This window comes from Equus przewalskii, chromosome 6 (genome assembly GCF_037783145.1).
Source record: "Equus przewalskii isolate Varuska chromosome 6, EquPr2, whole genome shotgun sequence".
NCBI classification, from domain to species: Eukaryota; Metazoa; Chordata; class Mammalia; order Perissodactyla; family Equidae; genus Equus; species Equus przewalskii.
The window spans coordinates 5,743,018-5,770,511 of record NC_091836.1 but is presented as its reverse complement, the minus strand read 5'-3'; the positions used below and the strand labels follow the sequence as shown (position 1 = coordinate 5,770,511).

The 27,494-nt window shown below is 56.2% G+C and overlaps 1 protein-coding gene and 1 non-coding gene across 2 annotated transcripts; one reads left to right on the top strand and one right to left on the bottom strand.

The window, feature by feature from the left end:
* Window positions 1-7,114: 7,114 nt before the first annotated feature.
* On the bottom strand, window positions 7,115-7,222 carry LOC139084366 (U6 spliceosomal RNA). The gene has a single exon (XR_011541713.1). It is a non-coding gene; the product is annotated as a U6 spliceosomal RNA (small nuclear RNA).
* Window positions 7,223-11,658: 4,436 nt separating this feature from the next.
* TIMM44 (translocase of inner mitochondrial membrane 44) lies at window positions 11,659-27,120 on the top strand. Its single transcript, XM_070622876.1, has 13 exons — window positions 11,659-11,789; window positions 13,507-13,608; window positions 16,717-16,887; window positions 17,930-18,010; window positions 18,735-18,884; window positions 20,119-20,258; window positions 20,520-20,605; window positions 21,255-21,347; window positions 21,459-21,583; window positions 22,997-23,047; window positions 25,395-25,484; window positions 26,116-26,226; window positions 26,585-27,120. The coding sequence occupies exons 1-13, from the start codon at window positions 11,742-11,744 to the stop codon at window positions 26,702-26,704; spliced, it is 1,368 nt and encodes a 455-aa protein (XP_070478977.1). The 5' UTR covers window positions 11,659-11,741; the 3' UTR covers window positions 26,705-27,120.
* Window positions 27,121-27,494: the final 374 nt, after the last annotated feature.

The following is a 27,494-nucleotide window of genomic DNA, read 5'->3' as shown; positions in this document are numbered from 1 at the left end:
GGGCCCCAGGCTTTGCCTTCATGGGTCTCATCCTCCATATAAAAAACAAATTAGAGAGCCGGCCTGGTGGCACAGCAGTTAAGTGCGCACGTTCTGCTTCGGTGGCCCGGGGTTCACCGGTTTGGATCCCGGGTGCGGACACGGCACGGCTTGGCAAGCCATGCTGTGGCAGGCGTCCCACATATAAAGTGGAGGAAGATGGGCATGGATGTTAGCTCAGGGCCAGTCTTCCTCAGCAAAAAGAGGAGGATTGGCAGCAGTTAGCTCAGGGCTGATCTTCCTCAAAAAAAAAAAAAATTAGAGGGCCAGGCCCGTGGCTGAGTGGTTAAGTTCGTGCTCCACACTGGCGGCCCCGTTCCCTCCACTGAAACATCCAGCGTCACCCCCACGCACTGAAACATTCCGACGTCACCCCTGGCTTGTGTCATCCCTTCCTGAAGCAGACATTCAAGAGTCTAGCTGCCCTTACAGCTTCTGGAAAATACCTCCGATTTCGCCCGTCATAGCATTTGAGTTCCTTAGCTTCTGGAGTCCTTTGCTGCCTTGCCTAGAAAGTGGGGACTAATGCCACCAGCTTCAGCTTCACTGGTTCAGATCCTGGGTGTGGACCTAGCACCGCTCGTCAGGCCATGCTGAGGCGGCGTCCCACATGGCAGAGCCAGAAGGACCTACAACTAGAATATACAGCTATGTGCTGGGGGGCTTTGGGGAGAAGAAGAAAAAAAAAAGTTGGCAACAGAGGTTAGCTCAGGGCCCATCTTTTGAAGAAAAACAAATTAAAAATGATATTGTACAACTGCGTTGGCGTAAAGATGAATATAATCCAGCTGGATGATGGGGGTTTTTCCATCTAATTTCAAAAGAAACGGAAACGTTTGCAAGGGCCCCCGAAGTCAGCCCTGCTGACTGCTGAGAGGCCCAGCCTGGTCTTGCAAAGGCTTGATTTCCTTCGAGGGGCTGCATTGGTGCTTACTGACTATTCCACTCGGGTCCCACCTGGGTTCCGATGAGCGCGAATAAGCTTGAGAAGAGAGATGAGGTCCCAAAGTGGGAGAGGGTCCCACTGGCTAGGAGAAGGAGGCCCCCAGGGAGTGGGGGACAGAGGGCCAGCAGAGAAGCTGGAAGCCCCTCCCGATCGCCACCTGCTGTGGGCCCTGCACGGTGGGCAACTGCTCTGTGCTCCTGGAGGCCGAAAGCCGGGTGGTTCAAGGATGGGCTGTGCCGCCCACCCTGCCCCATGACAAGCAGATTTCCACATGACGCAGTCGCTGAGTCCTGGCCACTCGGCCCCCTGGCTTCCCAGTGGGCCCACCTGCCAAGTCCCCTAGTTCAGGACGCCGTGGTCTCTCTCCTAACGCCCAGAGTGGCCCCTCACTGCCACAAAACAGAACTGTCTGTATGGCTTCAACAACACCCCTCACGCCCCGTTTCAAGGTCTCCAACAGCTCCCGGCTTGTGCGACCCCCAAGGTCTGGTCCCCACCCAAGTTTTCCAGCTAAGCCCTTTCGCGCCCCTGGCATTTCCACAGGCCGTTCCCTTGCCCTGAAACATTCTGGCGGCACCCCCGGCTTGTGTCATCCCTTCCTGAGGCAGGCTTCCAAGAGTCTAGCTGCCCTTACAGCTTCTGGACGACACCTCCAATTTCGCCCGTCATAGCATTTGAGTTCCTTAGCTTCTGCAGTCCTTTGCTTCCTTGCCCAGAAAATAGGGACTAATACCACCAGCTTCACAGATTTTTTTTTTTATTTTTTATCTTTTGAGGAAGATTAGCCTAAAGCTAACACCTGCTGCCAATCCTCCTCTTTTTTTTTTTTTTTTTTTGCTGAGGAAGACTGGCCCTGAGCTAACACTCATGCCCATCTTCCTCTACTTTATATGTGGGACACCTGCCACAGCATGGCTTGATGAGTGGTGTGTAGGTCTGCACCTGGGATCTGAACCAGCGAACCCTGGGCCACCGAATCAGAATGTGTGAACTTAACCGCTGAGCCACTGGGCTGGCCCCCAGCTTCACAGATTTTAAGAAACATTCAAGGCCTGCCATATGCCCAGCCTTTCTGCCAGGTGGCCCTGCCCACACATGGCCAACAGGCCAGAGGTCTGTGCTGTGGCCAGGTCAGCCAGATTCTCTTTTCAGCACTGGTCGCATGGCTGTGGGCAACTTCCTTCCCCTCTACAAGCTTTGGGCACCTGTCTGTGTGAGAGGGCTAATGATAGCATCCGCCCCAGAGGCTTGTGGGATGGCGCTAAATAAGACACCGCTCCCCAGAGCCGAGCCCACTGTCTGGAAGAGAGGAGGTGTGCCACCGGTGCCAGCAGCTATTAATATCCCTCGAGAGAGAGAACAGGAGATGGAGGAGAGTCAGCCAGGGAGAGGAGGCAGCGGAGTGGGCAGGAAGCCACACAGAAGGCCGACAGATGGCGGAGGCCTGTGGGCAGCCGAAACTGGGCGTGGGCCGGGGCTCTGAGCCCGAGGGATGAGGCAGAGGGTCTACTGTGTGACTCTGCAGGGGCTGCCCCCACAAAGTCCCACAGACTGGGCCGCTTACACAATAATGGCTCCGGAGGCTGGACGTCCACGATCAAGGTGTCGGCAGGGTCGGTGTCTCCTGAGGCCTCTCTCCTCGGTGTGTAGCCGGCCATCTCCTTCCTGTGTCCACACATGGGCTTTCCTCCGAGCGTGTCTGTGTCCTCATCTCCTCTTCTTATAAGGACACCGGTCGTACCACATAGGGGCCCACCCTAACGACCTGATTTTAACTTAATTATCACTTTCAAGGCGCATCTCCAAAGGCAGTCACATTCTGAGGTGCGGGGGGTTAGTGCTTCAACATATGGACTTGGGGACACCATTCAGCCCATAAGGGCCGTTAAGGGGGTCCCTGGGAGAAAGGGAGCAGGAAGAAGAGTCAGCCGGAGGCAGCAGTCTTGCTAAGGATGTGCCCACGACCTGGTCTAGTCTCCGTGAGGCCGGAGGGAGTGTCCATTTCTGCCCACAAGGGCTGGTCAGACGCCCGTCTCCCTCATTCCGGTTCTTTATAGTCAAAAAGGGCCTAACTAAGCCAGTCCATGGACAGTTGGCATCCTGCCCGGCCCAGTGAGAGCTCAATAAGTCGCAGCTGTTATTGTTATGAAGATTATCTGGTTGGCAATCTTAATACTAGAATAAATATCATTTAGGTCAAAAAAGATGAACTAGGTTATATAAGGGTGAACATTACAATGACATTGGAGATGTGGCATTACGAAACCTATATGCTTCACAAAAAGACAAAATGAAAAACATTATGTTAGGAATGGCAGAAATTGACAGAAATGTAATTGCAATGAGAATTGAATATCATCCTTTGGTAAATTGAGTGTCAGAAAAAGAGATGAGCGATCCAGGATCGCGCTCCTCAGTACGTATCCAGATGAAGTTTACAACCACACAAACACCTGCACATGGATGTTTCTAGCAGCTTTAGTCATAATCGCCAAAACGTGGAAGCACCCAAGATGCCCTTCAGCAGGTGAGCGGACAGACAGACTGTGGGACACCCAGGCAATGGGATTTTGGTCAGCGCTAAAAAGAAATGAGCTCTCAAGCCATGACAAGACATGGAGGAACCTTAAATGCGTATGACTGAGTGAAAGAAGCTGATCTGAAGAGGCCACATCCTGGATGATTCCAATTCTATGACATTCTGGAAAAGGCAGAACGACGGAGACAGTGAAAGATCAGTGGCTGCCCGGGGCTGGGGGAGGGAGGAACAGGTGGAGCACAGAGGATTTTCAGGGCAGTGAAAATACTCTCTATGACACAGTAATGATGAACACGTGTCATTATACGCTCATCCAAACCCTAGAATGTACAACACCAAGAGTGAGCCCTAGGGGCTGGCCCGGTTGCCTAGTGGTTAAGTTCGTGCACTCTGCTTCAGCAGCCTGGGGTTTGCTGGTTCTGATCCTGGGTGTGGACGTACACATGGCTCATCAAGCCAGGCTGTGGTGGCATGCCACTTAGAAAAATTAAAAGGACCTACAACTAGAATATACAACTATATACTGGGGCTCTGGGGAGGAAAAAAGAAAAGAGGAAGATTGGCACCAGATGTTAGCTCAGGGCCAATCTTCCTCCCCACCCCACCCCCAAAAAAGCGTATCTTAAAAAAAAAAAAAAAAGGGAATATTGGGGCCGGCCCCGAGGCCAAGTGGTTAAGTTTGCGCGCTCCGCTGCGGTGGCCCAGGGTTTCACCGGTTCAGATCCTGGGTGCGGACCAGGTTGAGACGGTGTCCCCCTAAAAAATATACAACTATGTACTGGGGAGATTAGGGGAGGAAAAAAAGAAGATTGGCAACAGTTGTTAGCTCAGGTGACTATCTTTAAAAAAAAAAAAAGAATAAAATAAGAGTGAACCCCAGTGTCAGCTATGGACTCAGGTGACAATGACGTGTCCACATAGGTTCATCGGTTGTAAGAAATGTCCCACTCTGGCGCCATGTTGATCATGAGGAATGCTGGGGGGGGATAGTATATGGGAACTCCCTGTACTTTTCACTCAATTTTGCCATGAACCTAAAACTGCTCTAAAAAATAGTTTCATATTAAAAAAAAGAAAGAAGTTGGGGGGGGCCGTGGCACAGCAGTTAAGTGCGCACGTTCTGCTTTGGTGGCCCGGGGTTCACCGGTTCGGATCCTAGCTGCGGACATGGCACCGCTTGACAAGCCATGCTGTGGTAGGCGTCCCACATATAAAGTAGAGGAAGATGGGCATGGATGTTAGTTCAGGGCCAGTCTTCCTCAGCAAAAAGAGGAGGATTGGCAGCAGATGTTAGCTCAGGGCTAATCTTCCTCAAAAAAAAAAAAAAAAAGAGTCGCTAATTGTTTTTTAATCAATTCTATGTTGAGAATACAGTACTGTTTAGTGAAGATCAATATATTAAATTTATGCATCTATTCATAAAAAATGACACAGAGGATGTGAATGTTGTGATTAATGAAATAATTAATTTGTATACCAAAGTTTACACCGTACAAATAGCAAGTAGGTTTTTTTAAAAATTAGCTTTCTATTTTAGAACAGTTAGATTTATAGAAAAATTGCAAAGATGGTACAGAGAATTCTCGTGTCCCCCACAGCATTCCCCCTATTAGCAATACCTTGATTAGTATGGGACATTTGTTACAATTAATGAACCAATGCTGATACCTTATAATTCACTAAAGTCCAGGCTTTATTCAGATTTTCTTGAATTTCCTCTAATGTCCTTTCTCTGCCCCAGGAGCCCATGTAACATTTCACTGTCATGTGTCCTTAGGCTCCTCTGGGCCGGGATGGTTTCTCAGACTTTCCTTGTTTTTGGTGACCTTGACAGTTTTAAGGAGGCCTGGGTGGGAATTTTATAAATTCTCTGTCAGTTGGTTTTGTCTGATGGTTTTCTCCCGGTTAGCCTGGGGTGATGGGGAGCAGGCCCACAGAGGAGAAGGGCCCTTCTCATCATATTACATCCTGTTAAGAGCACAAGCCATCAACATAACTAGTCATGGCTCATATGAGCCTTTTTTGCTTCCAGTTTTCAAGGAACAGGAACAAAAAATGCTAACTACATAGTTCAAGAAGGATATCTCTAAGTACAAAAAGATGGAAACTGCCTACGTCCCAGGTTCTGCTATGGTGCAATTATAACGGATAAAGCTTGAGTTATCCCTGATTGCCTGAGGGACGTGGATGGGGGGCAGGGCAGTCTTTAAAGTGGTCACCATAACCCCCACCTCCTATATTTATGCTCTCGTCGGAGCCTCTCCCCTTGAGTGTGGGCAGGACCTAGTCCATTTTAACTAACAGAATATGACAAATGTGATGGATGTCACAGCCGAGACCGGGTTACCAAAGACTGCCCCTTCCGTCTTGCTGGTCCTCTCCTGCACCCTCGGGTAGAAGCTGGCTGCCATGTTGGAAGCTGCCATAGGCACGCGTGGCAAAAACTGACGAGAGCCACTAGTCAGCGGACTGTAAGAAACTGAGGCCCTTCATGCGACAGCCCGGAAAGGACTGAATGCTGCCAACGGCCACTGAGTGATCTTGGAGCAGAACCTCCCCAGTTGGGCCTCGAGACGATTACAGCCCCACCCACAGCTTGACCACAAACTTGTAGGACACCCGGGACCAGAGGACCAGCTGGGGCCCACCCGGATTCCTGAGCCACAGAAACTGTGAGAGTGTACATATTTGTTGTCTGAAGCCGTTACATTTTTAAAACAGCTTTAACAAGGTATAACTGATATACAAAACCTGCGCATATTGAATGGGTACAATCAGGCGAGTTTGGACATCCACATACACCCGCGGCACCATCGCCACAATCGAGGTAATGAACACATCCATCACTTCCAAGGTTTCCTCGTGTGCCTTCATTTTGGGGGGCTTTCTGGGCGGAGGTAAGAACACCCAACATGAGATCTACCCTCTTTACAAATTTTTCAAGTACACAATACAGTCTTATTAACTAGAGGTGTTGTGTTGCGTGGCAGAGCCCTTGAACTTGTTTATCTTGCCATCTAAGACTTTACACCCATTGACCAATATCTCCCTGCTGGGATCCCCAGCAACCCCCACTCTGCTCTCTGTCAAGCCATTATGTTTTGGGCCAATTTGTGATCATCCTAACCCCAAATCTTGCCCTTCCTGGATGCGCACCACAGATTCACTCCCAGCTTTCTGGATGCTTCTCCAGAGGGCGGCTCCTGGAGCGTCTCCATCGTATGCTGCTCCTGGCCTTGCCAGGGACCATGCCCAGCCCATCCAGTGCACACTCACCGAACAGTGGTGGCGGGGTCCCTGCACCCTGCCACCACTCCAGGCAGCGTTGGGCACGCAGCTTGGTCCACTGATGGGGTAGGACCGACTGTCTTAGGCAGTTCGGGCTGCGCTAACAGAACACCACAGACCGAGTGGCTTAATCACAGACATCTGTTTCTCACAGTTCTGGAGGCTGGGAGGTCCAAGACCAAGGTGCCAGCAGATTCGGTCCTTGGTGAGGGCTCTCTTCCCAGCTTGGAAAGAGAGAGGGGAGCTCTTAACCAATTTTTAAGTGTTCAGTACACTTTTGTCAATCATATGCCCATTGTCATAAAACTACGGAACGCTTCATAAATTTGCGTGTCATCTTTATGCAGGGGGCTGTCCTAATCTTCTCTGTCTTGTTCCAATGTCAGTGTATGTGTCGCCGAAGCGAGCACCCAGCCAGACTTCTGGCCTCCAGAACTGTGAGATGCTAAATAGGTGTTAATTTAAGCTGCTAAGTTTGTGGTGACTTGTTCTGCAGAAATAGGAAAGTAAGACTCTACCCACATAAGACCGTTGGAAGACTTAAATGGGAAAATGCTCGGACTGCATTTAGCACAGAGCCTGGCATCTGGTCAGTGCTATTATACGTTAGCTGGGGGGCCGGCCCGGTGGCTCAGTGGTTAAGTTCACACATTCCACTTAGGTGGCCTGGGGTTCACAGGTTTGGATCCCAGGTGCGGACATGGCACCTCTTGGCAAGCTGTGGTAGGCGTCCCACATACAAAGTAGAGGAAGATGGGCACAGATGTGAGCTCAGGGCCAGTCTTCCTCAGCAAAAAGAGGAGGATTGGCAGCAGATGTTAGCTCAGGGCTAATCTTCCTCAAAACAAAACAAAACAAACAAACAAAATGTTAGCTGGTATTGATATCACTGACCCCCCCACCCCACGCCCACCCAGTAAAAACCACTTGGAGCCCATTGCCAGCCTGGAAACTTGCACTATAAATAAAGTCTTCTGTCTTCTAGGACATTCACATAACGTCCTGCAGGAGCTCTTTCTTTCATTCACTTTGTCAGTACACAGATTCATTGACATCTACTGTGTGTCAGGCACTGCGCTACGCATCAGGACGTGCAGGTCCAATCCCCAAAGGGCTTACACACTGGGGAGAGGGGTAGAGACCCAGAAGTCATTGCCTGGGGCCGCCTGAAGAGCATCCTCTGCCCGCGCCAGCCTCGCACCCTGGCCCTCCCCACTGGGGACCAGGGTGGCAGATGCAGAGCGGGGCTCTCTCCCCTCTCCTCACAGGCTGAAACAAAGCACTGATGGCGTCCCTCTGATGTCATCCTGGGCCAGCAGCAGACCTCCCAGCCACCGGCCCCCACCCTCCCCTGTCCCTCCCAGGGAAAGAGGTGCAGGGCGAACCCATCTTCTCAGACACTGGTTCCCTTAGGCACCGCCGTCTCTCCTCCCCTTGGATCTCTTCAACTTCTTCCTCCCTCTAGCTCTTTATGCCCAGCAGCTCTGCGTGTAAATACACTCCTGCCTCTCCTGTTAAAAACAACCCAACCCTTAACCAAGCCAGCAGGCTCAGCATCACCATCAAACCAGGCATCAGAAGCTTACATCACGGGCCTCCTCCTGGGATGGAGTGGGAAGTCCACACCATTCCCAGTGGAATGCTCTTGGCCAAATTGGAACCCAATCATGCCCAGTCGATCGGTCCACTTTAGAATGTGGGCTGTTTTTACAAGACAACAGGCCTTCAAAATCGTTAAAGGCTCCTCGCCACCCCCACACTCCTCCCCCCACCCCCGTGCAAAACAAGCAAGGGGACTTTTCTAAGTTAAAGGAGGCTGAAAGAGTGGTGGCAACCAAGTGCAATAAATGAAACTTGATGAATCCTAGATTTGTTTAAAAAAAGTGATCAAATTGGGGAAAGAAAATCAAGTTTTACTTGATTGAATTTGAATTATTTAATCAATGATAAATGTCTTGGGGTAACAACAGCCTTGTGGCCTTGAGGAGAATGCCCTTAGGAGATAGAAGTTTAAGTATTGAAGGGGAAGTGTCATGCTGTCTGCAACTCTCTTTCAAATGCTTTAATGAAACAAGTAACTTCGTTTGTATACATTTGTTTGTATATCTAATAGACAGAATGCTACAACCAGTGGGGTGAAATGAAGCTAGGTGAAGGAAATAGGAGTGTGCATTATACTATTCTTACAACGTTTTGGTACCTTTAGAAATGTTTCAAAATAAAAAGATGGGAAAAACAAATCAGCCATCCTCTCTCCTGCCCGGATGTCCCCCCAGCTGTCATCATTTTGCCTTCTACTCCCAGCAAAGAGAACTCAGAGGAGTCTGTGCTCGCTCTCACTATGTGCAGGTTAAATGCTGAATAACTGGCCTTCAAGCAAACCGAAAAGCTCCTGATCTGTAGTGTTTGCCAATCCCTGTAGTGTAAATATCCCATGATGGCTGATTTCAAGCTACTCACGTGGGGTCGTTAAACACGGAATTGGTAAGCAACCAGCAGCACACACAATGTAGTATTTCCAGCATGCAGATATGATATAACCAAACAGCCTCAGCAGCACAGATAGTAACATGTAGCAAAATAATTAAGAATGAGTTTTGATTGGCGCCGGCCTGGTGGCACAGAGGTTAAGTTTGCACGTTCCGCTTCAGCGGCCTGGGATTCGCCAGTTTGGATCCCGGGTGTGGACACGGCACTGCTCGGCAAGCCATGCTGTGGTAGGCGTCCCACATACAAAGTAGAGGAAGATGGGCATGGATGTTAGCTCAGGGCCAGTCTTCCTCAGCAAAAAAGAGGAGGATTGGCAGAAGATGTTAGCTCAGGGCTAACCTTCCTCAAAAAAAAAAAAAAAAAAAAGAATGAGTTTTGAGTATTTATTACCTTCGTTTTAATAGAATCCATTTGATTAGAAGTTTACACAAAGAATTTTTTAAAATTATTTTATTGAGGGCATATTGGTTTATAACATTGTGTAATTCCAGCTGTACATTATTACACATCAGTTTTGTGTAGACTGCGTTGTGTTCACCACCAATAGTCTAGTTTTCATCGATCACCATACATATGTGCCCCTTTACCCCTTTCCCCCACCCCTGGTCCCCTTCTCCTCTGGTCACCACTAATCTGTTCTCTTTGTCCATGTGTTTGTTTATCTTCCACATATGAGTGAAATCATACCGTGTTTGTCTTTCTCTGTCTGGCCTATTTCGCTTAACATCATACCCTCCAGGTCCTTCCATGTTGTTGCAAATGGGATGATTTTGTCTTTTTTATGGCTGAGTAGTATTCCATTATATATATATACCACATCTTCTTTATCCAATCATCCTTTGATGGGCACTTGGGTTGCTCCCTCATCTCAGCTATTGTGAATAATGCTGTGATGAACACTGGGGTGCGTATATAATAAACTTTTAAACAATGGCTGTGTTTAACAACTGGTTCCCAATTTCCTGGAAATTTGACAGTTGCCTGTCACCAGCTGCTACATGCTGGCTCCAGCACACCTCTGTAAAAAAATGTCACCCCACTGAAATCTGGCTTCTACAGTGTTCATTCAACCAAAACTCTCTTGCTCGTCTCACCAGGCACCGCCATGTTGCAAAACGTAAAGGACGATGGGTAAAGTTCCCGCCGTGCCTCAGTTCTCGGAAGGATTCAGCACTGCCTACTCCAGCTGTCTTTTCCAAGGCCCTCCGGGTCCTCGCCCGACCTGCCGACCAGCCCTACCCAGTCTCAGGGCTCTTCTTCCTCTATTTACCTTTGGGTCTTTGATGTGCCCATTTGACACACTCTCCCTGGGTATGTCCCCCTCCATGGTTTCAACTACAGCTAAGAAGCCAGATTTCTTCTCAAACCTGTATATCCAAATCGCTCAACCAGTTTGCTCCTCTTGGAGTAAAGGCATTTCAAACAAAGCTAGAGTGGAAATCTTCATCTCTTGCTACCACCTCGAGGTGCAGCTCCTGACGGACAGAGAATGCAGGTCTATCCAACTCTGAAGCCAGGGAGTGTATGCTGCCTCCCTTTCGAGTCCCACAGACCTTAGCATGTTTAATAATGGAAATGGCTTCAATAAGCAAATGCAATAGGCATTAACTCCCCCAAGGGACCAGATCCCCACCTCTCCCTAGCCTTAGATTGCACGGACATGTCAAGGTGCCACCACTTGGTGGCGGCATTCTCGAAATAGGTAAACAGTATGGAAGCACTGAAACGACAGAGCCCTGAGCTTCTCCAGCGCGAGGGGTGTCCATTCACACTGAATCGATGGAGGACTGGCCCACATCCAGCCTGATCTCAGCTTCCCTTTCCTGTCCTGGACCCAAACCAACAGGCGCCTTTCCCAAAATGCTGCGTAAATGTGGGCTCCTCCGCTCTTGCTCCGGCAGCATCCCACTGGTCCGTCTGTCGGTCACTGTCAGTCATTCCTTGTCAGTGAGAGCCAGAGTCAGTCATTATCCGGCTGGTCCGCCGTTCAGTCCATCAGTCAGAAAATCAGGATCCACCTGAGTCGGTCCTTGTGGACAGCCTACCTGTCCTCTCCACCGAACGCCACGCCACGTGTAGGGAAATTACTGCCGCAGACATAATCCGCACCCTCAGGCTCCGCCCCTTCGTAGCCTTATCCAACCACAGGTCTCCGCCTCAGAGGAGTGCCCGCCCCCCGGACCCTGCTCTTCAGAAATTCTGCCCTATCAGAGGCCTAGTTCTCTCGGAGTTTCCGCCCCGTATCGAGCCCCGCCCCATTGCCGACCTCTCCCCAGGGCCACGCCCCCTTGGGAAGCCCTGTCCAATCAGAGGCCTTTCCATCCACGATGCCCCGCCCCCCCGGGGGCCGGCTTTTCCCAGACCCACGCCGCTCCAGGCAGAGGCGGTGGATGACGCCATCGGGGCGCGCCGCGAGAAGGTCACAGGGGCTCCTCCAACATGGCGGCAGCGGCGGCGCTGCGGGGAGGCTGGTGCCGCTGCCCGCGGGTGAGCGGACGTGCGGGGCCGCACGGGGCGAGCCTCGAGGGCTCTGGGCTCGCGACCTCCAGGGTCTTCCTCTCCTCAGGCGCTTGGCCCTCGCGGCCCTTCCCTAGGCTCGGCGAGATGCTTGGGGTTGGCTCGTTGAGTCAGCCGAGGCCTGGGCTGGGGGCCCGGAGCGAGGCCTGAGGGCGGGGGCCGAGCTGGCCCGGCCGGGGGCGGCAATGCGCGGAACCGGGCGGAGAGCGGATCGCCCCTCCCCTCCTGATCAGACTCCACGTGCACTGGGGAGTGCATGGTGGCCTCGGCGCCCAGTGCAGAAAAAGTAGGGAAGAGAAGGCAAAAATCCGTGACAGTCACGGCTCACATTTGTGTGCCAGGTCCTGTGCCGAGGGCATCTCCTGCATCGCCTCTCCTAATCCTCCGCGTGAGAATGCCGGAGGTAGTTCTCACCCCGGCTCAGAGCTTGGGCTCCTAGGGGCGGCGGGAGTCAAGGCGTGTGAAGCGCGCTGAGAAAATAGATCTGTTGCTGCTGCTTGTCGCTGTCTCCCAGGTTAGGAAACTGGAGACTCAGGTTAAGCAGCCTGCCCACAGTTTCAGAGCTAGTGGCGGCTTTGGACCAGGTCAGCCTGGTCCAAAGATCTCATAGGATTCGGAGTGTCCGGAGAATGGTGTCTTTGACTCGCCACTGATTTTTCTTGGCCCCTTTGAGTCAAGTTTTAGAGGTTGAACTGACACGTGTTTACATTTGGGTGCAAGACCAGGGGGAGCCAGCTTCAAGTTTGGTCCTGCTGTGGGATTTCTCAACCCAGTCAGACAGCCATCCACCTCTAGTTAAGATGCTGAAGCCAGTGGCTCCAGGATCAATGGCTGAAGGCAGATAGAGAAGTAAAGTCATTTAAACTCCAGAGAGTTACTCTCAAGTACCTGTAGGAGGTGGTGGCATCTGTATAAGTCTGGGATGTTGCTTAGGGGTCCTGGAGACAGGAGGCATGGGACAGGGACAGGAAGGGCCCAGGGAATGTGGAAATGGAGGAGTGGTTCTGTCGGGTCGTTGACATCAGTACACCTGGCTCCGTGCTGGGTACTAGGGTGCAGCATCAAATAGGACCCACACAGGCCCTTCCTCCTGGAGCTTAAGTTCATCATTTGGTAGAAGAAATGCCTTTAACTTCAGGTTAGCTGGCTCTTTGCCCAAGCGACTCCCCTAAGTTGTCCTGTTTGCAGCCCAACCCTGGACCACGACATTGTAGGTTCATTCCAGGGTTGCTCCTGGGGCAATAAGTCATTAGTGTTTACCTCTGAAAGCTCAAGTGTCTTGTCTTCCAAGGCCAGCAGAAGTAGGGTGGGCTGGTGAGAGAAGACCGCTTGTCACCAGCATCAAAGCTCAGCATGCCCGTTTTCAGACTGAGGGATTAAATCGGACTGGCACATTCAGGCTTCTTCCCCTTTAGGTTGGCATTTCCTGGGACCCATCAGGTTTCCCCTCCGGTTCAGAGGTGGGAAGGGAGATAACCCTGGAGGTGCAGATCCAGTGTTTTCTCCTTCCAGCAGATTCCACTGGCTTCTCAGAAGATGGGAGGATCCCGGGGCACCCACCATGTGGCAGGCATGCAGTAAAAATCAGTGGACGCTTCTCAGGCGACCGGTGCTTTCTTAGTGTGGCCAGCTTCCTTCCTTGTCGCCCGCTTTTATGAATGGAGCTTTCTCTTTTCTCCCCACTTAGAGATGCCTCGGCAGTGGAGTCCAGTTTCTGTCCAGCCACAACCTAGTGCCACTACCCCAGGGTACCTATCAGGTACGCCGGCCGGGTGGACAGCTGCCTCTGGTGAGTGGCTGGGGACAAGAGCAAGCAGACCATAGGGGGAGGTCTGAAAACTCTGACCTGGTTGACAGGACAGAGGGCTGCGGGATGTTGCCCACACTGCCAGTGGCATCTGATTGGCAGATGCTCCACATCCAAAGCCTTTGGATTTACAGAGCCCGGCATGCCTGGTCCTCTTGGTATCCTGGGAAGTTCCCAACGTCGTTAGGGCTGGGGCTCCTGCCTCACAAAGTCGCACGTTGTGTCAGCTCTGATGGCTAGAAAAGGCATCCCCCATACTGGGCTGAAATCCACCCACTGTGGCTTCTGCCCGGGAGTCCTTCACCAGGCAAGGCTGTTCCTTTTCTGGATGACAGTCCTCTAGGCATTTGAGCAGTCGCCCATCAGCTTCTGGGGCTCAGTTTCCCCCGGCTGCGTCTCCCCCATCCTTGATGTTGTTCCTCACCGGTGGCATTTTCTAAAGCTTTTGCCTTCCCAGTCACTCCTCCTTATGTTTCTGTGGGTGCCTCCCCACCAGGAGGAGGGAAACTCACAACCTGACGCTCTCCCCCAAACCTCCACGCTCAGGGCAGCCCGCACCCGCCCTTCCCTCTGTTCTCCCTCAGCTGGCCGCCTCCTTGCAGTGAGTGAGGCCCCTGCCTCACTCAGGGTTTAGCTCCTTCATCCTGTCCTGGGGCCATTGTGGGCGTGGCACAGGCCCTGGGGCCCTTTCCCGTAGTTGTCCAGCGCCCCCTTCACCCACAGTTTGCGGGGCCGGAGTGAGTGGCAGGGCTGCTGCTAGGTGCTGCTGTCCCCAGCAGTCTTGGAACTTGGACTTCCCCTGGAGAAAGGCTGGCCGGGGCGCAGCTAGATGAGACGGCAGCCTGCCCATGCCAGGCCCGGCCGCCCTACCTGTGGAGTGGCACCCAGGTTTGATACCGCTTTCCCTGTGTGATGGGGGCCAGGGAGGCAGTCTCCCCAAAGCTGGTAGAGTGAGCCCCCAGCTGCTGTAGCATACCCAGCACACCGAGGGAAAGGGTGGGAGCAGCTGAGCACATCAGCCACTTCCCTGTGACCTGAATTCTCACAATCATTCTTTATGCTTTCCCTTTTCTGGGGCTGCTCTTAGTTACACAGGTGGCAGAGCAGGCGTCTCACCCGGCTCTGTCTGACCCCGGAGCCCGTGTCTTGGGCAGTGTCCAACCCTGGCTCTTGTGCCCTGAGCGGGGTCTCAGGCTCTCTTCTGGCCTCCCTAAGTCTGGCCTCCCGGTGCGTTGGGTTTTCCTATGAAGGGGCACCCTGAGCTTTGGATCTCAGTGACTGTAACCGTGTGGGCCGAGAGAGAGGTCTGTGCCAGTCCCCAGGCCCTTGGGTGACATTAAGTCCCAAATGGTGGGGCTGGCCTGGTGGTGCAGCAGTTTAGTTCGCATGTTCCGTTTCTCGGTGGCCCGGGGTTCGCCGGTTCGGATCCCAGGTGTGGACATGGCCACTTGGCAAAAGCCATCCTGTGGCAGGCGTCCTACCTATAAAGTAGAGGAAGATGGGCACGGATGTTAGCTCAGGGCCAGTCTTCCTCAGCAAAAAGAGGAGGATTGGCAGTAGTTAGCTCAGGGCTAATCTTCCAAAAAAAAAAAAGTCCCAAGTGAGGACTTGGGAGTGGTCCCAAAAGAAGAAGTTATCTGGCCCCAGAAGCCCTGGGTGTAGGGCCGTGTGTCACCTTTGGGATGAGGGACCACAGAGTCCTTTCAGCTCCAGCTGTGGGGCGGGGGCCCCTTTGGATGTTGACCTTTGCCTTGGGTTAACGTGAGGGTGTTTGCATCTCCACGAGAGTTCCAGGCTGTGCCTGTTTCTCGTCCAGTGTTTCCTCTGTTGGAGAAGGAGTCTGGCATTTGGTTTTGTTTGTAATAGGCTTTTATTTTTTTGCGCAGTCTTAGATTTACGGAAAAATTGAGTACAAAGTACCGAGAGTCCCCATCAGCCTCCTCTCCCCCTCTCCTCCCACCTCGCACCGCCTTCCCTGTCATTATCGCCTTGCAGCAAGTGGTACCTTTGTTACAACTGAGGAGCCCGTACTGATAGATTGTTATTAACTGAAGTCCCTAGTTGACGTCAGAGTTCATTCTCTGTGTACATCCTATTCTGTGACGTGGTGTTTTTTGGGAAGATTGGTCCTGAGCTAACATCTGTTTCCCATCTTCCTCTTTTTTTCCTCCCCAAAGCCCCAGTACATAGTTGTATATCCCAGTTGTAAGTCCTTCTAGTTCTTCTATGTGGGACACTGCCGCCACGTGGCTTGATGAGTGGTGCATAGGTCCGTGCCCAGGATCCAAACTGGTGAACCTTGGGCCTGCGAAGCTGAGCGCACGAACTTAACCACTATGCCACAAGGCCGGCTTCTGAGGTTTTTTAAAAAAATATATCTTATTGAGGTCATACTGGTTTATAACGTGTAATTTCAGGTGCACGTTCTTGTATATCGGTTTCTGTATAGACTGCATCTTGCACACCCCCGATAGTCTAGTTTTTATCTGTCAGTGTACGTATGTGCCCCTTTACCCCTTTCAGCCTCCCCGCCACCCCCTTCCCCTCTGGTAACCACTAATCTGTTCTTATCCATGTGTTCATTTATCTCCCACATATGAGTGAAATCATATGGTGTTTGTCTTTCTCTGTCTGGCTGATTTCGCTTAACCTCGTACCCTCCGGGTCCATCCGTATTCTGTGAGTTTGGCAAACCGCCATCACAGTATCATGCGGAGTCATCCCACTGCCCTTAAAGTCCTCTGTACTCTGCCTGTTTATCCCAGACCCCAACCCCTGGCTTTTACTGTCTCCGTTGTTCTGCCTTTTCTAGAATGTCATAGAGTTGGAATCATCCAGGATGTGGCCTTTTCAGACGGGCTTCTTTCACTCAGTCATACGCACTTAAGGTTCCTCCATGTCTTTTCCTGGCTTGAGAGCCCATTTCTTTTTTGCGCTAATATTCTCTGGTCTGGATGTCCCACAGTTTATTGCCTGGCACTTTTTAAATGTGTCTTATCTCTGTTTTTAAAAAAGATGTTCATCGTTAAACCTCTATCAGCAGAAAGGAGAAAACTGAAAAATCCTCCATTTCTTTTGCATTCTTTCTAGTCCAGATCCTATTCTTCTGGAAACAGGAAAGGCTTTCTCTCCGGCTTGCTAGATAATATCAAACAAGAATTAGCCAAAAACAAAGAAATGAAAGAAAGTATAAAAAAATTCCGAGATGAGGCCAGGAAGTTGGAAGAGTCCGACGCGCTCCAGGAAGCCAGAAGGAAATATGTGAGTCCCTTTGCTCCGGGTCTCCCTCGGGGGCACACTTCTTTCCAGAGCCCCCAGACAGTGAGGGGCTCAGTGCCGGGGCACTGAGGGAGGGGAGGCTTGTGTGGAGGTGAGGTCACCGCCCTGATGATAGGGGGTGAGGGGACAGGCGTGGGTCGCCCAGCCCACCAGGGCTGCAGTGAGACGGGGCACCGTTCTCTGCCGACCAGCAGCGCCGGCTTCTCCTGGGAGTTTGTGAGAAATGCAAGCTCTCAGAGCCCTCTGGACCTGCTGGATCAGCGGCCGCGTTTCCACAGGTCCCTGGTGACCCCTCGAGCCCGGGGTTGGAGATGTGCTGCTCCCGAGAGCCTCTGGTCGTGGCCCTCTGAGCGAAGAGGGTGGAAAGTGGGTTCCAATGCTGGCGTAATTGTTCCTTACCGCCGCTGTCTCTTAGTGAGCAGCTGCGAAGCGCCCGCCACCGTGAGTGGGCTCGGTGTCCTGCACTCATCCGCCGTGTAAGGGCTCTGCGAGGCGGTACAGCGTCCTCATCTTACCGATGGCCGGCTGAGCCTCAGGCTGTGGGCCCCTGCCCCAGGTCCCTCGGTTTTTTGTTCTCTTGGCCCCCGTATCAGGCCGTGGTCAGGTCACTCGGATGTAACTACCCATGTGGGTCCCGCCTGTGGGGGATTCAACCTGGCGAAAGATCGCCCTTGCTTTTCATTAAGTAAGAGAGGTGGGCTGAGGGCTCATGTGGGGGCAGGGTGGCCAGGGTTCGGGAGCCACTGCAGCGGCTGGGCAGGGGGCAGAGCGAGGGGATAATGCTGAGAGCAGAGCCCCCCGAGATACGTTGCCGAACAGCTGATGGGCAAGACCAGAGACAGACGCGGGGTGGGGGCTCTGTGCTCAGGAGGGTTGGAGGCCGTGAGCCGTCAGCTGCTGAGCCCCAGGCTGTGGGGCAGCAAGGGGCCCTGGGAAGGGGCTGCTGAGAAAACGCTTCTTTGGATCTTTGGTTTTATGATAATTGCTGTATTATAACCGAAAGCAACAATGTCCTGTGCCGTAGAAAACCATCGAATCCGAAACGGTGCGGACGAGCGAGGTGATCAAGAAGAAGCTCGGGGAGCTCACGGGCGCCGTGAAGGAGGTAACGGTCTCCGGGCTCCTGGGCCCTGTGCCACCCGCCTGCAGGGAGGGGAGCTGGACGCGTGGGCAGAGCTGGCGCTGGGCCAGGCATGACTTGGCAGCCTCGGATGGACAGGTGTGGGTGGCGAGCAAGGGAAGAGCGGCCTGGTCAGGAAGCTTCTGGCGTTCACATCCACGCCGCCCCTCAGGAAGGGGATGGGCAGGCTCACAGCAGGTCACCGCTGAGTTAGAGCTGTGTGTGCTACCAGCAAGGGCAGGAGATAAAGTGGGCATTTCTTCTCCTGCCCGGGAACGGAGGGGAGGGGACACCGCCCCGGGTGAGGGTTGGGGTAAGAGTGTGGCTCCTCGGGGCTGGGCAGCCTCTCGGGTTGTGTCTGTTTTGGTTTTGCTGTTCTGTGGGTAGAAGAGAGGGGCCCGGGCTCTGCTTGGTTCTGGGCCCCTGGAGGCCTGTGATGTTGGGTGGGCACACCCTCACTCTCCTTTTTACCTCTCGGCTCGGGGGCTTGGCGCTCCTCTGTTCTGGGGAGCCCCAGGGTCCAGCACCCCAGAAATTGTATGCAGTGTTCTCCAGCAGCCGAGTCTCAGGGCCCCCGTGTCAGATGCGTTTGGAGCGCCTCTTCCTTCCTTGGGGGTCTGGCCTGGCCTTTGCACCAGGGGAGCTCCTGCGGGCCTGAGGGTGGCCGTGCTGACACCCCCCCACCCCCATCCCCGCCCTGTCTCAGTAGAGTCTTGACGAAGTCAGTAGAAGTGACTTTGGCCGGAAAATCAAAGAGGGTGTGGAAGAAGCTGCGAAGACCGCGAAGCAGTCGGCCGAGTCGGTGTCCAGGGGCAGCGAGAAGCTGGGCAGGACCGCCGCCTTCAAGGCCCTCTCCCAGGTGAGCGGCCGGGGCTCAGGCCGCGCCGCATCCGAGAGCCGCAGTGCCCTCTCCCAGCTCAGTCACGGACAGAGCAGGCTCACCGAGGGCAGCACAGTGGGCCTGTCAGGAGGGCCCACTCGGCGCCAGGTCCTCCTCCCCTCCTGGCTGAGTGGCCTCCGGTAAGGCCCAGCCCCTAGGGAGCTACAGGTCCACACACCAGGAACCTCTGGGCCGCCCTCAGCTGCTCGCTCCCTTAGCTGGTGTCCGTGACCCAGAGATCTGCTGGGCCCCGGGTGACTCGAGGTCCTGCATTCATTCAGTAAATGCCTGTTGTATCTTACCGTGAGCCGGGTCCTCTGCTGGCCAAGGGGGCACAGGAGAGAAAGTCCGAGTTCCTGTTCTCCAGGGTGCCGGGGGATGGGGACAGGCAGTTCCTGAGTGACATGTGACAGAGGAACACGGGGCCAGGGAGGCTTCTCAGAGGGGACCCTCCTCTCCTGAGAGAGGCAGGAGTTGGGTGCTGTGGGTGGAGGGAGCAGGCCATGCAGAGGGGGGCGGGCACAGCCAGCTTGGGGCACCCCCTGTGGCTTGGTGTGGCCAGAGCCACTGCAGGGAGCCCAGGGAGAGCGGAGCCCATCAGGACCGGTCCTGTGGGCCCTGCAGGGGGGTTGGGTTTCCTGTGGAAGGTGACAAGGAGCCAAGGAAGTTTGTGGAGTGTGGGAGAGGCCCAGCCACCCAGCGAGGACTCCGGCAGTGCAACAAAGGAGGCCAGAGTTTGCCTTGGGTGACCCGGGCACAGCTGCCTGTTGCGGGGGGAACGGGAGGGAAATGGGTTCCCGAGGTTTGAGGAGGTGGAATCCACAGGCTCTGGGTCAGCTCAGATGAGGGGAGAGGGACAGAGGCAGTGCTTGGGATGTCCCTGGGGTTCCAGGGAGAGAGAGGAGGCAGTCTGGAGTCTGAGGGTCAGCTAGGGGCAGCCAGAGGCATGTCGGCTGCTCCTGGAGGGAGGGGCGGGTGTCAGGCAGAGTTGGGGTCTCCCTGGGCCCCCGTGTCTTCTTCCCCGTGGCTTGGCTGTGTCGTTGCCCTGTGCCAGGCTGGGGGCACTCTGAGCTGAGTGCTGTCAGGCCCGAGGTTGAGGTTCAGAGCAGGCGCTCCCCGACTTTGGGCCCAGCCGCTCAGGCCGATGGCAGTGGTCTGGGTGCGTGGGAAGGTCCCCGAGCTCCCTCACCGCGTGGGCTGTGCTCTCCTCCAGGGTGTGGAGTCTGTGAAGAAGGAGATTGATGAGAGCGTTCTCGGGCAGACTGGGCCCTACCGGAGGCCCGAGCGGCTCAGGAAAAGGAAAGAGTTTGCAGGAGAGAAATTCAAAGAAGAGAAAGTGTTTGAGCCCAACGAGTAGGTACCAGCAGGCCACGGGCCGGGGCTGCCCCCTACGCCTCCCTCTCGGCCCCTGCGCTGTGGTCCAAGTCCAGGGCCCGCAAATGGCTCCTCCCCAAGTCACTTTCTCTAGTGTCTTTCCTGCCCCAGGTTCCCTGGCTCCCTCGAGAGGATCTGGGGGAGAGGGTGGGGTGGTGGGGAGGGGAGAGATGAGGCCGGGGTTGTCGCCGCCCCTGGGCTGGGGCAGGGTGCTGCTCACCACCAGCACGTCTTCCCCAGGGAGGCTCTGGGGGTCGTGCTGCACAAGGACTCCAAGTGGCATCAGCAGTGGAAAGACTTCAGGGACAACAACGTGGTGTTCAACCGTGAGTGTGCACGGCCCCCAGACTCGATGACCGCGGGGCGGTGACAGTGGACACTCACAGAGCACTCCCTGTGTGCTGAGCGCAAGCCAGACCCCCGTTTCACAGAGGAGGAGACCAGGGGTCAGAGAGGACCTGTCACTTCTGCAGGGTCACCCAGCGAGTGAGCAGCACAGCGGGGGCAAAGCACAGGCCTCCAGGCGGCCCTGCCCACGCGGGCCGAGGGGAAGCCCCCGGAATCTCAGGCTGGCGGGCGGGGCCCTCCTGTAGGGGCTGAGTCACCATCTTTGTTATTGCTAAAGCCAGGGCCAGTGGTAGCAGTGGGGCGGCCAGGCATAGTCGCCTCCGTGTGGGTGCGGCTGTGGGTTCCACACTAGCACAGGAACCCTGTGCTGATGGAGCCGCTGCCCACTCACAGCCCTGGAGTCCTCTGCCCTCATCTGGGCCCTGCTACATGCCCCTGTCCCTTGTCTTGTAAGGATCACCACATCCTGTGTGGTGACAGCACCAGCCTGCGGGGGCGGCCCCTCATGGTTCACACAGCCCTGATCACTATTGAGAGAGGATCTCAAGGGGCCACGAGGGGCCCTGGGAGTCATGGAGTGGGGGTGTCTTCCCAGAAGGGGCCCTGATCCCTGCCCTGTCCCCACAGGGTTCTTTGAGATGAAGATGAGGTACGACGAAAGCGACAACGCGCTCATCCGGGCCTCCCGGGCGCTGACAGACAAGGTCACGGACTTGCTGGGTGAGTGGGCTGCCCCAGAACCATCCCATCCCCCGGGGCCGGCAGCGGGGAGGGGTCCCAGCCCTCGACCCACTCCTGGCTCCGACCCACTCCTGGCTCCGCTGCCCCCAGGGGGCCTGTTCTCGAAGACGGAGATGTCGGAGGTGCTCACGGAGATCCTGCGGGTGGACCCTGCCTTCGACAAGGACCGCTTCTTGCAGCAGTGCGAGAACGACATCATCCCCAACGTCCTGGAGGTGGGTGCCCAGCCCGGCAGGCCCCCTGCCCCTGCCTTGCCTCCCTGGGCTCCAGCCTGCCCGCCCTGGCTGTGCAGGTCACAAACCTGCAGGCTGTGGCCTGAGCGAGGGTTCCGCCAGGGCCGAGCACCTCTGGGAAGGCGTCTGGCCCTATGGCCCCCACTGGTCCCGGTGACAGTGGCCCTGACATTTCTTGCCTCGCCCACGTGGTGTGTCTGTTCCAGGGACTGAGTTTTCTTCTCAAGGCTGGGCAGCAAGGCCCGCCTCCCCTCACGCCCACTGAGACCCGGCCTGGAGCCTCCCTCCCCTTTCCTGAAGCCCGAGCCTGTCCTGAGCAGCTGCCAGGGGCCCGGGGTCTGTGTCCCAGGTGCCAGGGCCCTTGCAGGCCTGGGAGGAGGAGGCCTGGGAGAAGCTGGTGGCTCAGGCCAGACCCTCTGGGCGGGGAGGCAGAAAAGGGGGCTTTCTTCGGAGGTCTCAGCTCTATGGGAATCCCGAGGCCCATCTGGTGTTCTCACCCCTCCTTTTGGCTCATAAATGAGGAGGGGCTGCTTGCTCAAGGTCGCCCTCACAAGTCCCCTGCTGGAGCTTGGCTGGTACTTATATCTCTGCCCCTCTGTGGCCCCCAAGATGTGGCCAGAGCCTGGGCATGCTCCAACCCAGTCTAGCCAGGCCTCTGGAAGGCCCTGAGTGGGAACCCAGAAAGGCCCTCCGACCCCATGTGGATTCCCGGCCCCTCCTCCTGCCACCGCTTTGTGGTCCCCTCTCCCTCCTCCGATTTCCTGGGTCCCTCACGCCCCTTCGGGCAGGGCTGGGAGGAGGTAGAAATGGAGTGATTCCCAAAAGCAGCAGCCCGAGCACTGGCCGTTCCTTCTGAGGGAAGGCCTCAGCCCAGCCTCCCTGCAGGTTCCCAGGGCGCCTGGCCGCTTCTTCCCCCACGCCGTCTCCAGGTTTCTGTGCAGGCACCCCCATCACACCTTGGGGACCCCCCCCAGGACTCCCTCTCTGCCCCCACCCCTCCCCCAGGCTGTCCTCACTGATAGGAGGCTTCCTGTCCCGGTCTGGGCCTGGCTCTGCAGAGCTTCGTTCCCAGGGCAGGCAGAATGCACCTCCTCGCCCCCTTGGCTCAGCTTCCCCGGCAGGGCGAGAGCCCCCCAGGCTGCCACCCTCCTGTTCCTTCCACCAGGCCCTCGGGGGCCCACCCTGGGCCTCCCGCAGTCCCCCACACAGGGGCTTTGCCCCCCCAGGGCCTGGGAAGGGAGCACCCACTGATGCAGCCTGGCCCAGGTCCCCCTCTTTCCCCAACCAGAACCCGAGGGGGCCGGGAGCCACAGAGGAAAGATTCCCGCTGGAGAACGCTTCCTGCCGGGAAAGCCCACTCATCTTAGCGCTGATTTTTTGTTTTTCTCTTTTTAGGCCATGATTTCTGGAGAGCTCGATATTCTCAAAGACTGGTGCTATGAGGCTGTGAGTACTTGCCTTTTTTCCCTTTTTTTCCCCCTCGTTTAGGCTTAAAAGGAAATCACAGTTTGGAGAAAATCCACTTGGGCGGTGGGATCCAGGAAGGGCACCCGGGGCCTGGTGTCCTGGTCGCCAGGGGGATCCTCGTGTCTGAGGCTTGGCTGGCACAGAGCCACCTCTCTTCCTTCCGCCCCCCCAACATGTGGGGCACATCCCCGTCCGTGGGGCCAGGTGGCTGGTCCTTCCCAGACTGAACTCCTGGTCGGGGAGGATCCTTCCAGCTCCTTCCTCCCTCTTCCTTCTTCCCTCGGCCTGAAGCCCAGCCTGGGGCCTTCCTCCTGCCTTATAGTCGGTCATCTAGAAACCTCACATCATAAAATAAATTTGGTTTGGAAGGCTCATAGGGAGGAAAAAGGATCCTAAGAGAGGGATTGAGGAAGCTGTTTGCCGTGTGGCCCTATTTCTGCCCCTTCCGGTGGCCTTGAGTGGCAGAAAGCAAGGCTCCATTGGCCAAGGTGGCCTGGGGTGCAGGCTGGGGGCCCAGAGGTCAGGGAGCAGGTTGAAAGGGACAACGAATAATTGGGGTGCGCTCGACAACACTCCTGGAGTGTGCGTGGGTCCCACGCGTGGTGACTGTGGGTGCTGGAAAGAGTGGCCCCACGAGCCTCTGTCACGTCCCTCCCTTGGGCCAGCACTGCAGCATCGTGCCCTCGTGCGGGGGTCCTGAGGGTCGAGTTGGAACACAGAGGCAGTGCTCTGGGATGCACGACATGCTGGATGGCTTCATTAGCTGTTCTCAGGGCAAGATCCCAAAACACAGATGAAAACAGACATGGAGGGGCCAGCCCGGTGGCATCATGGTTTAAGTTCGTGCACTCCACTTTGGCAGCCCCGGGTTTGCAGGTTTGGATCCCGGGCGTGGACCTACACACTGCTGACCAGGCCATGCTGTGGCGGCATCCCACACACAAAATAGAGGAAGACTGGCACAGATGTTAGCTCAGGGCCAATCTTCCTCACCAAAAAGAAACTGAAAACGAAAAACCACAGACATTAAAGGATTCCCCCCGCCCCAAGAGGAGCCATGTGTCCTGACCGGCTGTTCCCCGGGGTCAGGGCTCAGGGTCCTAGGGCCACAGTCAGTGCCGGGCTGCGTGGAGGCTGGTCAGGTGTCCCCAGGAGCACACACTATCTGCCCCTCCTGGCAGCGCCCCCGTGCCCTCAGGGCTCCACACTCTCCGACCACCTTGCCTCACCCTGCTCGCTCCCCAGCCTGTGTCTTCGTGGTTTTTTTTTTTTTTGCCAGCTTCCTTGTAGAGTCTTTTTTGGCTGATGCTATTCTGTATCCAGCTCACAAACAGCTTGGGAAAAGCAGAGGAGATGGCAGGTTTTCTTTTAACTACTCCCCTGCACGGTGACTAATCCAGAAGGCATTTAGGAGTGTGGTTTTTTCACTCAGGGACCATTAGGATGTGGCTGATTATCTCTGCCAGGGAGCTGGTGGTGCCCCTGGAAACGCAGCTGAGGCTGCAGCCGCTCTCACAGAGGTGTTTTTCAAATGTCATCTTTAAGCCACTGCACAAGAAATTGGATTGGCACCATTTTGATTTTTCTTGGCGGATCAGTTCTTTCCATAAAAACTCGATGCTGTCGGAATATCTTCCGTCCTGGTTGTTGAGATGCGAGGCTGCACATGGCCGGGGGGCTGTGTCCTGGGCCTGGGAGCAGACCCAGGGGGCTCCAGAGTATCATTGGAGGCGCCGCAGGCCCCGTGGGAGGGACAGGCTGCCTGTGGCCGACAGCCGCCCACGAGGGGCTGGGCAGTGGGAAGGAGGCGGAGCAGACAGTTGGTTCCAGAGCAGCCCGTGGTTAGGACAAATCCTAGAAAAAGCGCGTGATTCCAGGGCGAGATGCCGAGCAGGGAGAGTGTGGGGACGTTTCAGGTCAGCCCGAGGCCTCGACTTACCTCAGCAGTGCATTTCAGGTGGTGTTCCGGGAGGGTCCCCCACTCACCGAGGGAGACACTTGCATTTGGTCCTCTGGATACAGTGCTGTTTATAACGAGGAGAGTCTGTGGTCCAGGCCAGCAGTAGGGGCACGAGCCTCCCTGCTCAGACCCGTGCTCCTGGCATCTGCCGCCCCCGGCCTGGCCTGGCTCACCCAGGTGCCAGGAGCTGGTTCTGGAAGGGGCAAGAGCTGAGAGCATGAACCAATGCCGGGAGCCTGCCCGGACGCTGCCCCGGCCCCTGGGGGTGCAGGTGGCAGCCCTTGCCTGTGCTGTGGCACCGTGGCGTGGCTCGCACTCAGCTGGCCATCCGTGCCGGCTTGTCGGCTTCCCGGCTTCTCGTTGCAGACGTACAGCCAGCTGGCCCACCCGATCCAGCAGGCCAAGGCGCTGGGCCTCCAGTTCCACTCCCGCATCCTGGACATCGACAACATCGACGTAAGTGTCCCCTCCGGGGGACGAGGTCGGCCCCAGGGTTGCGAAGGTGTGCTAATCAAGAATGGCACTCAGCAGGGAGGAGTGAGCCCACTGTCCCTGGAGGAGTTCCAGCATGGCAGGCGCGTGGATTCAGTGACCTCCGGGGTTCCTTTTCAGGGAAAGGGTTCCGTGGTCCCCTGGTTGGACTATTAGGCAAGCAGTGGGCACAGTGGGTGCTGCTGCCTGGACCTTGGGGCCCCCCGAGGCAGTGCCATCCCTGCTCCTTCCCTCGGCAGGGCAGGGCTCCCTCAGGGCTCCTCAGGTCCCCAAGGGTGAGCTCTGCTGTGGTCACCCTGATTTCCGCCCTGTGAGGGATGAAGATGTGCCGCACTGGCTCCGTCTCCCCGGCCTGTGTGCGGGGCCAGCTCTGTGAGGCCTTTGGGCCCCGCACAGCCCGACGGGGGAGCCGGCACAGGGTCCCAGCCCTTCAGACTCCAGATCACATTGGGGGCAGTGTCGGCTCCCTTTGGGGCCTGGCCTGATGAGTTGAGTTGCCGCCGCCGCTTCCTGGGAGCACCCCCGAAGGCAGGGGGCTGCAGGGAAGGGCTGGGGGCATCCTCTGAGGCCCGCCCGCCCTGTCGTCCCCCTGCAGCTGGCCATGGGCAAGATGATGGAGCAGGGCCCCGTGCTGATCATCACCTTCCAGGCCCAGCTGGTGATGGTGGTCAAGAACCCCAAAGGCGAGGTGGTGGAGGGCGACCCGGTGAGTGAGGCAGGCAGCAGGACGAGGCGGGTGCCCCGTGCAGGACCGGCTGGACGCCAGCCTCCGGCCAACCCGCACTGATGGCCCTTCAGAGCCAGGAGGTTCTGTGACGGTGTGGGGACAGCAGGGCAGTGCTGTGAGGAGGTCAAAGGGCAACCGGCCTGTCCAGTTTTACCAAGTCCTGAGTTGTAGCCTCTGCTCTGGCCCCAGACCCAGGCTGACACCCCATACCCCTCCCAGGTCCCTCCCAGCGTCCCCCTGTCCTGCCCTGGCAGCCTGGGCCCGCCCCTCTCGACAGCCCCTCGCCCGTGCGGGTGCTGCCCGCTGTGCCGCGGCCCTCACTCCCGCGCCCCCGCAGGACAAGGTGCTGCGCATGCTGTACGTGTGGGCGCTCTGCCGGGACCAGGACGAGCTCAACCCCTACGCGGCCTGGCGGCTGCTGGACATCTCCGCCTCCAGTACGGAGCAGACCCTCTGACGCGCCCGCGCTCCGGGGCCGGATCAGCCCGTGGCGGACACGCAGGGGGGCCGCCGTCCGCCTGCAGCCCCGGACCTCTGAGGACCCTACTGTCGGCTCGCCCTGCTCCCTCCCGGCTGGATGGGGAGGGGGTGCTGCTGAGGGCTGCTCCCCCAGTGCCAGCTGCTGTGCTGCCCTCTGACCTGCGAGGCTGCTGGCCAGCAGGTCACCAAGGAGCACAGGCGAGACAGTGCCAAGAGGCCCGGCCCCGGACTCCCTCGGGGGCAGGGTGGTGGGCCCAGGCCCGCCTCGGTGTGGCCTGCCTGCGGCCAGTCAGCCAGGCCGTTTTAGCTCCATGTTTTCACTAGTGCCCTTACGGTCATCCTGTACTTACCCGGAGATATGGAAATGAGAATAAAATGGCAACGTGCAGGAGAGCCCTTTGGGTGGTCCCAGGTGTCTGTCACTGGCGTAGGGGGAGCTGGGGCTTGGGGGGAGGAGCCCGCCGGGTGGTCATGGGGAGGCGGTCAAGGTCACTGGAGGATCGGCAGCCCTAGAGGCGAGCACCCTGCCTGCTCGGGACCCTGCCTCCACTGGGCGGGGTGGGCGGGGGGCCGGTGGCAAGAAAAGCTGGGGGGTTACTCCCAGTAATCCAGGCTGACCTGGCTGGTGTCCCTGAGCGCCGGGGTCCCCGGACTGGGGAGCTTGGGCGCCCCTGAGTGATGCTCAGGGGCACTGGGGTCTCCCAAATGGGGAGTCTGGGTGTGCGGTCCATCGCAGAGGAGAATGGGGGTGCGGGCGCTGCAGGTGG